Below are 13842 nucleotides of genomic sequence, written 5' to 3'. Positions count from 1 at the left end.
GTTTGCCGATCCTTACTGGCCACAACCGCGCGCTGCCTGCCTCTGATCAATATTACCACAGTACCACCAAATTCAAAGACGTTTTCTTTCCAGGCGCCGAAGGTTAGCATGCGGAGGTGGGCATTTATAGAAGTAGTTTGAGTATCAAATATGTAATAGAAAAAGAAATTAAAAGAAAGGAGAAAGAGGGTGGCGTCAAGGGTTAGTTGTCATGAAGCGGAATAGGCGGCATTTAAGGGTCGCAGAAGCCGTGTCATGCATATGAATTGGTCATAGAGCTAGCTAGCATGCAGTACTGCCATAGCTTGGCCTGGCGCATGTACGTGTGCGCGTGTCTGTGTGAGAAAGAGACAAGATGGTTGGCTACGCGGTAGGAAAGAAAAAGGGAACTTGTGATTGTGAATTAGTTACGGACACGATACTCCATCCATGCATAATTAAAACCAAGGATTTATATATATATATATATATATATATATATATTTATTGGACGTTGCTACGTCCACAGAAAATTTCTACCGAAATTTTCTACCGAACCGTTCAACTCTTTTTTTTATTTTTTTAATTTTTTCTTTCACCATTTTTTTAAAGTACTTAGATATTTTTTTAAAATAAAAAAAATCACATATTCATTTAAAAACATTTACTTAATCATTAAGTAAAAAAAAAATTAAAAAAATTTTCGGTAAAAGATTTCGGTAGAAATCTTATGTGAGAATAGTGTTTTCCATATTTATTGCCTCAAAAGTAAAACATTTTTTTTAAATAAAAAATAAATAATATTTTTGATTAAAAAAGGCTATATAATCTATATTATATGTTGGAAACAGTATAAAAAGGATTAATTAATTAATTACCATAGTACTGTTTTTTTTTTTTTTGACTTAAAAAGGATGGATAGAAGTAGTGATGATCTGTGACGTCATAAATTGGATGTCGCATTGATTTGCCTCCCCACATTTAGTCAATATTATTCTTGTTTTCTTTTTAATTTCCTCTTACTATTATTCATGATCTCACTGATTGGAAAAAAAAAAAAAAAATTGTTTCAGCTAATTAGTTTTCATTATATTTGTTATACACTTGTAACACATTTTTAATTAGCCCCCTCTAGCACCTACGATGTTATTATATGAAAATTACTTATTTACTACCCGTTGTTTCTTACGGAAGTCATTATTTTTTGTCAAAATTAATCTATATATTTTTGTCACATATAATTATTTTTATTGCAAATAATTAAGTATATATATTCATTTTTCTTATCATAAATATTCATATATAAATAATTATTTTCGTTACAAATAATTCATAATAAGTTAACCCCCACATATATATATATATATATATATATTATGTTGGTACCCGCTAGCTAGCTAGCAACCTTCTAGAATACCGCATGTCTATTAATTATCTTTTGATCACCTACGTACATTAATATATATATATCCCACAAGAGATTTAGGTAGTCCTATATATATATATATATATATATATATATTATAACTCTGCAAATATATATAGTACTCTAGCTAATTGGAAAAAAGAACATTGCATCAATCAACTTCATTCTGAAATCCCCAGCTAGCTAGCCTGGAGCCGGCTGCCAAGTCTCAAAATATGGTGTAATATAATATCGTATGAAATTTAGAGACTAATTAATTATAATTAGAGGTATTAATTAAGCTCTTGTTTGAAGTGCTCTAAAAGGAGTAAGAGAGAGATAGAAATAGAAATTAATTAGCTCTTACAATATTAATTAAGAACATTTAAATGACACTCGAGAAATTCGCAGCTAGTAGGGACAACAATATAATTAATTTTGGTGGGCTGATCTGCTTTAATGTATTTATATTGCCAGAGTACGTATTACTCCAAAGTTTGAACAAAAAGTTTAAGACTCTCATGAATCGGTGAATAAATAGATCGAGCTATATAGCATGATATATATATATATATATATATATATATATACACACTATATGATCTAGATCGATCTACGTACATGACCCTAACCCTAATCAACAATGTGCATGATCATGTGCGTGGTAATTGTTAAACTTTTGGACATTAATTTCGTAGCTAGCTAGGGACATTAATGCCTTTCAAAATTCGAAATGCAATTTATAATTAATCAAGACCCCTTTAATTAATATTGCTGATGGATTTTAGTATGCATGCATGCCTAGATATTAATATAATAATTTGTTATATATCAAGATTATATATAGTTGTGATCAATAGTACTACTCTTAAGGTCTAGGTATGCTCTTTGATTGGAAAAATGTGCTCTTTGCCCTCTCAAACGAGAGGAGTTGTACGTACTCATCCAATGGAAATGGATGCCCATGCTCTTGGATCATCATATAATTCCATACCAACTGTACCTAAAATGGAGTACTGAATGTGCCTTAATTTGCAGCTGGCCTGGGGTAGTGAACCAACCAACTTTCATTACTCTATCAATGCATGGTCTCCTCCAAAAGGACATGATGGAGATCGATGATGCACCAGTCTTGCAAGTAATCACCAAAGACTTGATCATCATCATTCAACCAACACCAGCCATGAACATCATCGATCTATTAATCCAAGCAGATCATCAGGAAAACTAGAAGTTAACATGAACAAGCAAATGATAGTATTAGCTGCTTTAATTCAATTAAGGGTTTCCTTAAAAGTCATGGATGCTTCTTAATTAATTTCCCTTTCTTAAATTCCTCTTTTTTAGTATGAATCATGCATAGTCCTTCCAGATTGGTGGTGGTGATCATAAGTACTATAAATTAAATGGAATATGAAATGAAGAGTAATGCTAGATACAGTCATGACTTATATAAGCGCCACACACTTATTTTGAAAAAGAATGGAATCTACCATTAAAAAAATTTAATTTTTTATGTGGATCCCATATTTACTCACTTTTTTTTAAAAAGGAGTTTGCGGCACTTGTGCACTCTATGACTAAAAATATCATTTCTCATTTGGATTATTAGATATGACTTCTTCTACGTACGTACAATCATTTATAAGAGTCTGGGTGCAGTTGGCTGATGTGGCATGTTGCCATGTTAGAGTTAAGAAAATGCAAAAATTAAAAATTAAAAGAAAAAAAAACCAATCGAGCACAGTTCATCGAAGAAGAGAACACGCACAGAGACTTCTGTAAGTTAACAAATACTAAGCACTACAACGTAGCTAAATGCAATAAATCAGAAAACAGAGAGACTCGTGGATGGAGGAGGAAGAAGCACTCTATTCCTCTTGAATGAATCATCCATTTACAGAATGCCAAAAAGGGTGATATATACAGAAAAAGATTCTAACTAACTAACATAATGATCAAGTAAATTAGTGACAGCCGGAGAAAATGAATAAAAATAAATGAACAAGAGAAATGAACTACGACAGCTTAAATACAAGGACTAGTAGTAACAATACGACTTGTAGTTTGTCCAGTATTTTCTAACAACCCCCGCAAGATGGAGAATAGAGATTGACTATTCCTATCTTGGAGAGGTGTGATTGTAGAAGATAAAAGGGTAGTGTTTTAGTGAAAATGTCGGCCAATTGTGTTTGAAAAGAAACATGAGATGTTGTGATATGTCCTGCTTGAATTTGATCTCGAATCAAGTGGTAATCGAGTTCAATGTGTTTTGTTCTCTCATGGAACACCGGATTGGCAGCAATATGGAGGGCGGCTTGATTGTCACAAAAGAGAAGAGTAGCTTGTGGATGAGAGATGCCAAGGTCTTGAAGTAAATAACGAAGCCAAGTTAATTCTGAGCAAGTGGTAGCCATGGACTTGTACTCAACTTCAGCCGAGGAATGGGAAACCACATGCTATTTCTTGGATTTCCAAGAAATTAGTGAGCTGCCTAAGAAGACACAATAACTTGTAGTGGATCGACGAGAGTCTGGGCAAGAGGCCTAATCTGAATCACAATATGCTTGGAGCTGAAACTAAGATGAAGAGGAAAGTAAAATGCCTTGACCAGGAGCTGTTTTGATGTTTCTCAATACTTTATATGCAGCTGCCAAGTGAGTTGAAGATGGCTTATCCATGAATTGGCTCAACAATTGAACTGCAAAACAAAGGTCTGCGTAACTGATGGTGAGATACAATAATCTACCAATTAGCCTTCAATAAGCACTTGGCTCAGAAAGAGTGTGCCTTCATCTTTACTGATCTTGAAGTTTTGATCCAGAGGAAGTTTGAGTGATTTGCAGCCAAGCATACTAGAATTTGCCAAAATTTCTAAGACATACTTCCTTTGACAGATGTGAAGACCTTTAGATGATTTAGCAATTTCTAGACCCAAAAATGTAACGTAGGCAACCAAGATCCTTAATTTTGAACTTGTTATTGAGAAAAGTTCTAAGGGAATCAATGTAGTTTTGAGAATTGCTAGCAACTAAAATATCATCCACATAGACTAATACGGTAGTATAAGACTCCCCTTCTTGCTTAGTAAATAAGCTATAGTCAGCTTTGGATTGAAGAAAACCAAACCAAATTCAAGGAGATAAGAGGTAAATTTTGAATTCCACTACCTTTAGGCTTGTTTAAGGCCATAAAGGCTTTTAAGCAACTTACAAACTTAATGAGGTTTTCCCTTGGTATACCTGGATGGTTTCTTCATGTAAATGCCATGTTAACCATTAAGAAATGCATTGTTTATATCAAATTGATGTAAATGCCATCCTTTAACTGCAGTAACAGTGAGTAGACATCTCATAGTTACAAACTTTGCAACTGGAGAGAAAGTCTCAATAAAATCTATGCCCTCTTGTTGTGTGTAACCCTTAGCTACTAACCTAGCATTTAGCTTTTCCACAATTCCATCAGACTTGAATTTGATCTTATAAACATACTTACAATAAATTGCTTCTTTCCCTTTAGGTAAGTCAATGCCTGTCACTCCCCCTTCCCTTAGGCTAGGAGTGTCACGTATTTTTCATAAAAAATAAACCCTGCAAAAGATCTCATATTTCATAAATGAAATTAGAAATTTATTTTGTAGAAAAATGTCTAATAAAATGTCTTCCAAAAATATTAAATGAATAAACTGAATAAATTCATGTCATAAAAACAAATTTTATTTTAGAAAGTTTGAAACTAAAATTAACTGCTCATTCTATTCCTGGCCTGCCTGCTCGTATTCATCATTCTTACCTGGGTGGTTAAAAACATGAAAACAAACTAAAATGAGTCGAAGACTCAACAAGAAATCTATCACAATGTAAACATAATAAATATAAGGTTTTCATAAAAAATTTCATGCTGAGAGTTTCAATTCATGATTGTTCATACTGATGCTTATGCTATGCATGACTGATTTAACTGAATTAATTGAATTAACTGACTGATCTGACTAATTTATCTGATTTATTTGACTGGCCAACACACTTAATCTTGTGTGCGAGGTTGTGCACCGGCCTCACGTCCTGCTGCGGTAAGGGGAGCCGGTGATAGTATTCTAACATACTATAGTGGACCACGCTTGAGTCCATGGCTTGCACATCCACCCTGAAACTGAACTGCATTGGTATCATGCATCTGAATGACCATTTGATTAATTGATCTGATCTTATCTTGCACTTGAACTTAAGATAGCTTACATGTCTTATACACATGGGATGCATGACATAATACATATATAATTATAATTTCTGAATTTGAACATGATGTGAAATGACATGATCGTATGCTATGCTGGATGACATGTTTGCATATGACATGAGTGGTATATAAATAATAGTTATCAATAAACTGGTTTGAATAATACTTATATATAAGCTGAACTGTGATGATCCTAATTTATGATCAAATTACTTACCTCGCTGCGCTTCTTCTTGAATATCACTTCGTAACTCGACACCTATATGCAATAATAACTATCACTAAATCTGTTTGGGAACAATAAGTACTAATATCCTTCTAAATTAAATTCACATCGTAGAACATAATCAAATAAATATTCTGTTCAGCACAAAAATCGATGAATACTGATATATTAAATTATTAACAATACTAATAGCATATTCTTACTTTCAAAATATAACTTAGTATAATACTTTGAGATATAATCAATTCTATTAAAATAAGTAATAAAAACCTCAATTCTTAAAAAAAATAGGTTTCCTTTCTTAACAAAATGATTAAATCTTATAAGAAACCTAATAAATATTAATATTGTTTAATATTCTTAACATAATAATTTATTAAAATTCTACTAAATAGACAAAGGAATATTAACAAAATATTAGGCTCAATAATATACTTTAAAACATATTTCAAATTCTTTTAACACTTTCTTATAAAATGAGCATTTGACTAATATATTTATTTAATAAAATTAAACTCAACTTCAATTAAAATGACATAATAATATTCATAATTAACATATACTTAAACGTAAGGTGATAAATGTAATTATACTTAAAACACTCCTTCAAGATACTATAGGAAGGGATTAAAAGGGCATAGAAGTAATCTCATTGCACTTAATAATTTAAGACCTAGAAGCAACTCATATTACGAAGAGAACAAGGAGCAACGGCTAGAGGCGTGTGAGGCAGGAGACTCACAGAAAGAAGAGGCTGATGTGCGGCGGCTCTGGATGGCTGGCAGGGGTCACGGCAGTGCGACTAGGTGGTCCTCTAGGCAGGGAGGTGCGACGCCGAGAGAGAAAGCGAGAGTTAGAGAGGGAGAATTCTGTTCAACTGAAAACAACTGAGAGAAAGAAGAGGCTGGTGGCAGTCGTGGGCTTACCGGAAGGGAGTGGGTGCAATGAAAAAAGATGGTCGGCAAACTCTGTGTCGTCGGAGAGGTAGTTCGGTGTCTCTTGAGGTGGCTACCGTGGAGGAGAGGCGACGACTTTGTTTAGGACGTGGAAATAGAGGTTCACCAAAAATGGTTCCGTGAAGAGGGTGGGTCAGAGGCTTACTGTGTTTGGGGGGCTCTTGGCCTTGCACGGTGGTTGAGAGTGGGGGAAGGCTCACGGTGTGGAGGAGTTCAGCAGTGAGGTGGCTCAGGGCTTTGAGTTTTCTCTTCTCGTATAAGGGGTAAGTGTAATTTATAAATGTAAAAGATTGAGAGAAAAAAACATAAAAGGAAACCTAGAGGAGTAGAGACGTGCATGAGCATGAGAGTGGAGACGTGCAGGGTGGAGAAATTGCTCATCAACAGAGTCGGATTCCACTAGAATGTTAACAACTAATATGGAGAGACGTACGGGTTTGGAGGTTTATAATGTTTATTTCAGAGGCTAAAATCAAGAGATGAGGTTCGGTGGAGATATGAGGAACTAAGAATTGAATTCAAACTAAAATTCGTAAAATCTGATAAAATCTAGTAATAGTTATTAGAATAAAAAAAAATAACACAAAACTCTAGTAATTTCAAACAAAAATTAATAATATAATTTATTAAAATAAATCAATATAAAATATGATAAGACTATAATAATAATAATAATAATAATAGAAAAATTTAACTAGGAGATTTACTTATATACCCTAAATCCATTACTAGTATGTTACAATGCCTGTCCAATTATGATTGTTTTCCAATGCCTCAAGCTCAGCTTCCATAGTTTTGCACCAACCAGGATCCTTAAAAGATTTTCTATAAGAGCTAGGCTCAGATTGAAGAGAGAGTGAAGAGGAAAAAGCTTGAAAAGAGGGATTAAATTTATGGTAAAATAAGCAATTAGTTAAAGAGAAAGACTTACCATTTGAAGCAGGAGCAACCTTGGATACCGATTGTTTAGGAGGTGCAAGCAAAGCCTATTGATAGTGAAAGTTTTATAAGTATTGTGGAGCTGTTCTAATCCTGGTAGACCTTCAACAGTGGGGAAGGAGGGTGTGAGGAGAGTCAAGATTAGGTGAGGGTGCAATGGGAAGTGAATGAGGGGATGTGCTAGCAATAGAAGGAACTGAATTGACAGGATTTGAATTAGATGAAGGAATAGAAGGGACTATAGGAAGGGACTGAAAATCATAAGCAGGAGGTGATGAGGTAGAAAAAATAGGTGAGTTTGACTCTATTGGAGAGGAGGATGAAGGAAGAGTGGTGGTTTGGAAGGAAAAAATAGATTCGTGGAAAGTGACATCTCTTGAAATAAAAATGGTGTTGCTGTCAAGGTCTAAAAGTTTGTACCCCTTGGTTCCAAGTGGGATAACCAAGAAAAGTACACCTACGACCTCTAGGGTCAAATTTCTTTCTACCATTCAAAAGAGTTACTGCAAAACACAAGAAACCAAAAACTCTCATGTGAGCATAAGCAAGTTTTTTTATTAAAGAGAAGCTCATATGGAGTTTCATTGTTTGATATTGGAGTTGAAAGTCTGTTGATGATATATGTGGTTGTTAAAACACAGTCACTCCAATATTTTAAAGGCAAACTAGCTCGAAATCGAAGAGCACGAGCCACATTAAGCAAATGCTGGTGCTTCCTCTTATGTGTTTCAATGTTTCCTTACAATAGGACCAAAAATCAACTTTAACCTAGAAAAATATAAATGACCAAGGCGACAATGTCATAGATCAGAATGAGCAACAAAATTAATAACAGAAGCTGAGATACTAAAATCTGTGAGGTCTTTGTGAGAGTAATCTGAAAGGGAATTTGCAAGAGCTGAAGGAGAAATGTCTGTGCAGACCAAGTGGTACAGGACATGCCTTAGCTCACCCTTCCCAATCGTTGTCAAGGAAAGCGAAATAATATTTTTAAAAGTTTGAGATTTATATTTTCATTGTAAAGTTCAAAATAATATTATAAAAAAATAAATATGAAATTATACAAGCTTATGAGAATGGATTATACTTTTATATGAGTTGTGTTTTTTTAATATTCAATCATAATTTTGTATTTAAAAATAATTTATATTATAAACGAACCTATCCGAATTTGAATTTGACCAAACCCATCTCAAATAACTCATCAACTAATTTTATTATATTTTTACAACCCCAACTAAGCCTCAAAGGCCCATTAATAATGTGGCCGGCCATCCCCTCCCATCAGTACGACTATCCCAATTTTGAGTATTCACAGCTCATAGAAATTGGTGGGACTAAAAATATGTATTAAATTTGTTCATTGTGAAATTCACCAGCTTCGATTTGCACGATCCATTTGATTACTTAATTAATAGTTGGCCTAGAACATTCCAGCCCTTTTTTTTTTTTTTTTTCCTTTTTGAAAAACAAGGAGGGATATCTATTTCTCCTATAATTTATTATTTGAGAAATGATTTAATTAGGAAAAGGTTTTATAAGAATAAACAAAAAAATTAATATAATTTGATATAATACGATAAATTCTAAACTTATTTTTATTATAAAATATATCTAACGTATTATATAAAAAAAATTATATCAGTTTATAAATTTATTATTATAAAATTTGTTAGCACTTTTATTATTTTGTGAGTGATTTTGTGATGGAAAAAGGGTTGAGGGGAATGTGTTTAAGTTATGGTGAACAATCAAATCAGTCCTCAAATCATCACAAAGAACTGCAAGTATTGTTTTTGGTCTCCTCTCTTCATCAGGTTCGTTATAATGCATCTTTCAAAGGGCTAATATATATATATAATATATATTATATTTATATATGTAAGTACATGAGAATGCTGAGCTATTTTACTTGTTGAAGTATGGATCCACCACACCATTTCAATTTGGTTGAAGATGGTGCAATCATGTTCTAACTTCATTGAGGCATCCAACATCCAATCTATAATTATTATTACAAGTCAAATTACCATATCAGATATTCAAATGAAGAATGTTATATGTTTCACTTTTATCTCATTTCTGTTCCATTGTGTTACTATTATACTATCCATAATTATTGGATGATCAGCTCTTGTTCTTTTAAGATAAGAAAATTTAATTAATACGAGACATCGTCGCATTAACATAAAAGGATGAACGTAGGATATGAGTATAATATATAGCATAATTCTATATATTTAAATCTTCCAAGTACAAAAGTTTTTGCTGGTTGGATTAGGGTTTGTCTTAATCTCACACACACATATATATATATATATACAAATTTTCTTCTTAATTTATGTATTTTAAAAGGAGTTTCATGGTTCGACTTTGACCCCCTCCCCTACCCTAATGTATCAAAAATAAAATGAACAAAAGTTTACTAGATAATTGTTGCATTTTTGACATGCTACTTCACCTAATTAGTGAACAAACAGCCTCCCAATCCTTCAATATTTCCTATAATTTTCTTCTAACTAGTGGAAATGCAACTGAATATTTTATGCAGCAACCTACTTAGCAACATAATTTCTACAGATCTCTTCATGTCAAACATGAATATTATCTGTAATCTTAAAGTATATAGTTTTGTAACCACAGTTTTCTTCTGTTAAAAGTAAGAACTATCAATAAATTTGGAGCATCGTCACTTTCTTAAAAAAAAAAAAAGAATGAAAATTGCTTAGTTGAAGCCAGGGGTGATGGTGAAAAAGAAAAAGTATCTGCCATGCCATGTCTTCTTGGGAATTTGCAGGTGGGTTGCAATAAATAAAGGCAGTTCATGTGATATGAGAGCCTGAAATAAAAGGAAGCATAGAAAGTACATTCTGTTCTAACTATTATTTATTAATTAATACTGGTGACAACTAAATTATGTGATGAATTCATATCTCAACAAAAAAATTGAAAGTTTACTGTTTAATAATTAACCATCAACCTTTTTTATTATATAAAAATTATTATAATTACACATATAAGTATATTGACACTTGAGGCCAGGAATTGGCATCTGAATTCAGAAGCTGATGGGGTCATTATGGTCAATCACTTACAGGACTAGAATTACTTTGGCTTTGCCGCACTCGCGAAGAAAAACCGATCGTATAAATCTTGTTTAGCCTCCCATCAGACTCCTCAACCCCTCTCTTCGTCGGTGCTTCTTCCTCACACAGAGAGGCCCATCTCTCCATTTTCGTGTCTCTCTCACTCTTCCGGCGGTGAAGGTCAGTCAGATCCGTACTTTCTCTTCACCCTTTTTATATCCTGTTATCTTCGATTTCTTCCTAATTCGTTTAGATTCTCACTGCTAGAACTGTGTTTTATTTCAATGCTGTCATATCTGAATCTACAATTAAACCGAAAACCCACGTAGTAATTGGGCTTATTTTGCTGTTTTTCATTCGTTTTCTGTCCTGGGTCTTCCAGATCTGACACACATCATTCAAGAATGGGGCTTTTCGATCAATTTAGAATCTGGGTATTGACGATCTGCTTGGTATTCCAATCCGGGTATGGGTTTTACCTCCCGGGTAGTTACCCTCACAAATACGGTGTCGGTGACGAGTTATCGGTGAAAGTGAATTCCCTTACTTCCATCGATACGGAAATGCCCTTTAGCTATTACAGTTTGCCCTTTTGTACTCCCGATGGGGGTGTCAAGGACAGTGCTGAGAATCTTGGCGAGCTTCTAATGGGAGATCGGATTGAAAACTCTCCGTATCGGTTTAATATGTACAAGAATGAGACTGAGATCTTTTTGTGCAAGACCGATCCATTATCGGCCGAAAAGTTTAACATATTGAAGAAAAGAATTGATGAGATGTATCAGGTTAATTTGATTCTTGATAATTTGCCTGCAATTCGGTATACAAAGAAGGAGGGTTTTTTTTTGCGGTGGACGGGGTACCCTGTTGGAGTTAAGCTTCAAGATATTTACTATATATTTAACCATTTGAAGTTTAATGTGCTCGTTCATAAGTATGAAGAAGCCAATGTGGCACGTTTAATGGGGACTGGTGATGCACCTGATATGATCCCGTCAATTGGAAAGGGGGAATCGGATGTGCCTGGGTACATGGTTGTTGGGTTTGAGGTGATACCTTGCAGTGTTATGCATAATGTTGATTCAGTGAAGAATTTGAAAAAATACGGCAAGTATCCCAATGCAGTGAAATGTGATCCCAACACTGTGTCTATGCCAATCAAGGAAGGGCAGCCAATTGTCTTCACGTATGAGGTCACGTTTGAGGAGAGTGACATCAAGTGGCCATCGCGTTGGGATGCTTATTTGAAGATGGAGGGATCGAAAGTCCATTGGTTCTCCATTTTGAATTCTCTAATGGTGATAACCTTCCTTGCTGGTATTGTTCTCGTCATTTTCCTGAGGACTGTTAGGCGGGATCTGACCCGTTACGAGGATCTTGACAAGGAGGCACAAGCACAGATGAATGAGGAGCTATCTGGGTGGAAGCTTGTTGTTGGGGATGTTTTCCGTGCCCCAACCAATCCTGCCCTTTTGTGTATCATGGTTGGAGATGGGGTTCAGATTCTTGGAATGGCTGTTGTTACAATATTGTTTGCAGCTCTTGGATTCATGTCACCCGCATCACGTGGAACACTTGTTACAGGTATGCTATTTTTCTATATGATACTTGGTATTGCAGCTGGTTATGCTGCTGTTCGTCTTTGGAGGACGATTGGCTGTGGCGATAACAAAGGATGGGTTTCAGTCTCATGGAAAGTTGCTTGTTTCTTCCCTGGTATTGCCTTTTTGATCCTCACCACTTTGAATTTCCTCTTGTGGGGAAGTCACAGCACAGGAGCCATTCCATTTTCTCTTTTTGTCATCCTGCTTCTCCTCTGGTTCTGCATCTCAGTTCCACTTACCTTAGTTGGTGGATACTTTGGGGCAAAGGCATCTCATATTGAATACCCTGTTCGAACAAACCAGATTCCTCGGGAAATACCAGCTCAGAAATACCCTTCTTGGCTTCTCGTTCTAGGCGCTGGCACACTTCCCTTTGGCACCCTTTTCATTGAGCTCTTCTTTATAATGTCTAGCATTTGGATGGGCCGTGTATACTATGTCTTTGGGTTCCTCTTTATTGTTTTGATTCTTCTCGTTGTGGTTTGTGCTGAGGTATCTTTGGTTTTGACCTACATGCATCTCTGTGTGGAGGACTGGAAATGGTGGTGGAAGTCATTTTTTGCTTCTGGTTCTGTTGCCATATACATCTTCTTGTACTCTGTTAACTATCTCGTATTCGACCTGAAGAACTTGAGTGGACCTGTCTCGGCCACGCTTTATTTGGGATATTCACTCTTCATGGTTGTAGCAATCATGCTGGCAACAGGCACAGTTGGGTTTCTTTCATCATTCTGGTTCGTGCATTACTTGTTCTCTTCGGTGAAGCTGGATTGAAGACCAACAACCTATGCTCAAAAGAGCACTTTGAAGAACATTGTTGAGGAGAGAGAGAATGTGACGGTTCAAAGATGTTTAACGGTGTTTACTTTTCTAGAGTTTATTTTGCTATATAGGGAACTAGGAAATGTAATGACAATAATTCGACCGGATTTGCTTAATTCTTTAATATCTGGAAATCATGGCATGAGACTTGGCCACCAAAGTTAATATGCATTCTGGCGGACAGGACGCATCAGTTGTTGGTATGGGATGATCTTAGTGTAAAATTTTGGATTTAAGATATCTGTTTGTTTTAAAATGCTAAAGGTACAATATTTTTGCTGTTTTTTTGGGAGTAATTTGAAATATTTTGACTTTGTTTTGCTTTGCTGATTTATCTGCATATTTTGTATGGGAATGCATATTTTAAGTCCACACACACGAATACATTCCAATCCCCACCCTCGCCGCTCTGCCGGCCAGTGCAAATTGGTGGTTTAAGCATAGGTGTCGTCATAGTATATATTTTATTTTGGGTGTCTTGAGATTTGTCATCTTATGGATCTCTCTCTCTCCCCGCTTCTCTTTCTTAATTTACTTGGCATGTTTAGTCAGTCACGTTTGGGCTTTAGATAATAGAAATGTCATA

General features: G+C 35.0%; 1 protein-coding gene across 1 annotated transcript; it reads left to right on the top strand.

Annotated features, from left to right (window-relative positions):
• Positions 1 to 10878: 10878 nt before the first annotated feature.
• On the top strand, positions 10879 to 13544 carry LOC109005979 (transmembrane 9 superfamily member 11). The gene is made up of 2 exons (XM_035690944.1): positions 10879 to 11010; positions 11213 to 13544. The coding sequence occupies exon 2, from the start codon at positions 11235 to 11237 to the stop codon at positions 13206 to 13208; it is 1974 nt and encodes a 657-aa protein (XP_035546837.1). The 5' UTR covers positions 10879 to 11010; positions 11213 to 11234; the 3' UTR covers positions 13209 to 13544.
• Positions 13545 to 13842: the final 298 nt, after the last annotated feature.

The sequence above is a fragment of the Juglans regia genome, chromosome 6 (genome assembly GCF_001411555.2).
Source record: "Juglans regia cultivar Chandler chromosome 6, Walnut 2.0, whole genome shotgun sequence".
NCBI lineage: Eukaryota > Viridiplantae > Streptophyta > Magnoliopsida > Fagales > Juglandaceae > Juglans > Juglans regia.
Note: the sequence above shows the minus strand (reverse complement) of the source record. Positions and strands in the feature narration are given on the sequence as shown.

What these genes read in the sequence shown, in the direction of transcription:
- LOC109005979 (XM_035690944.1), top strand. Translation starts at nt 11,235, where the DNA reads ATGGGGCTTTTCGATCAATTTAGAATCTGGGTATTGACGATCTGCTTG.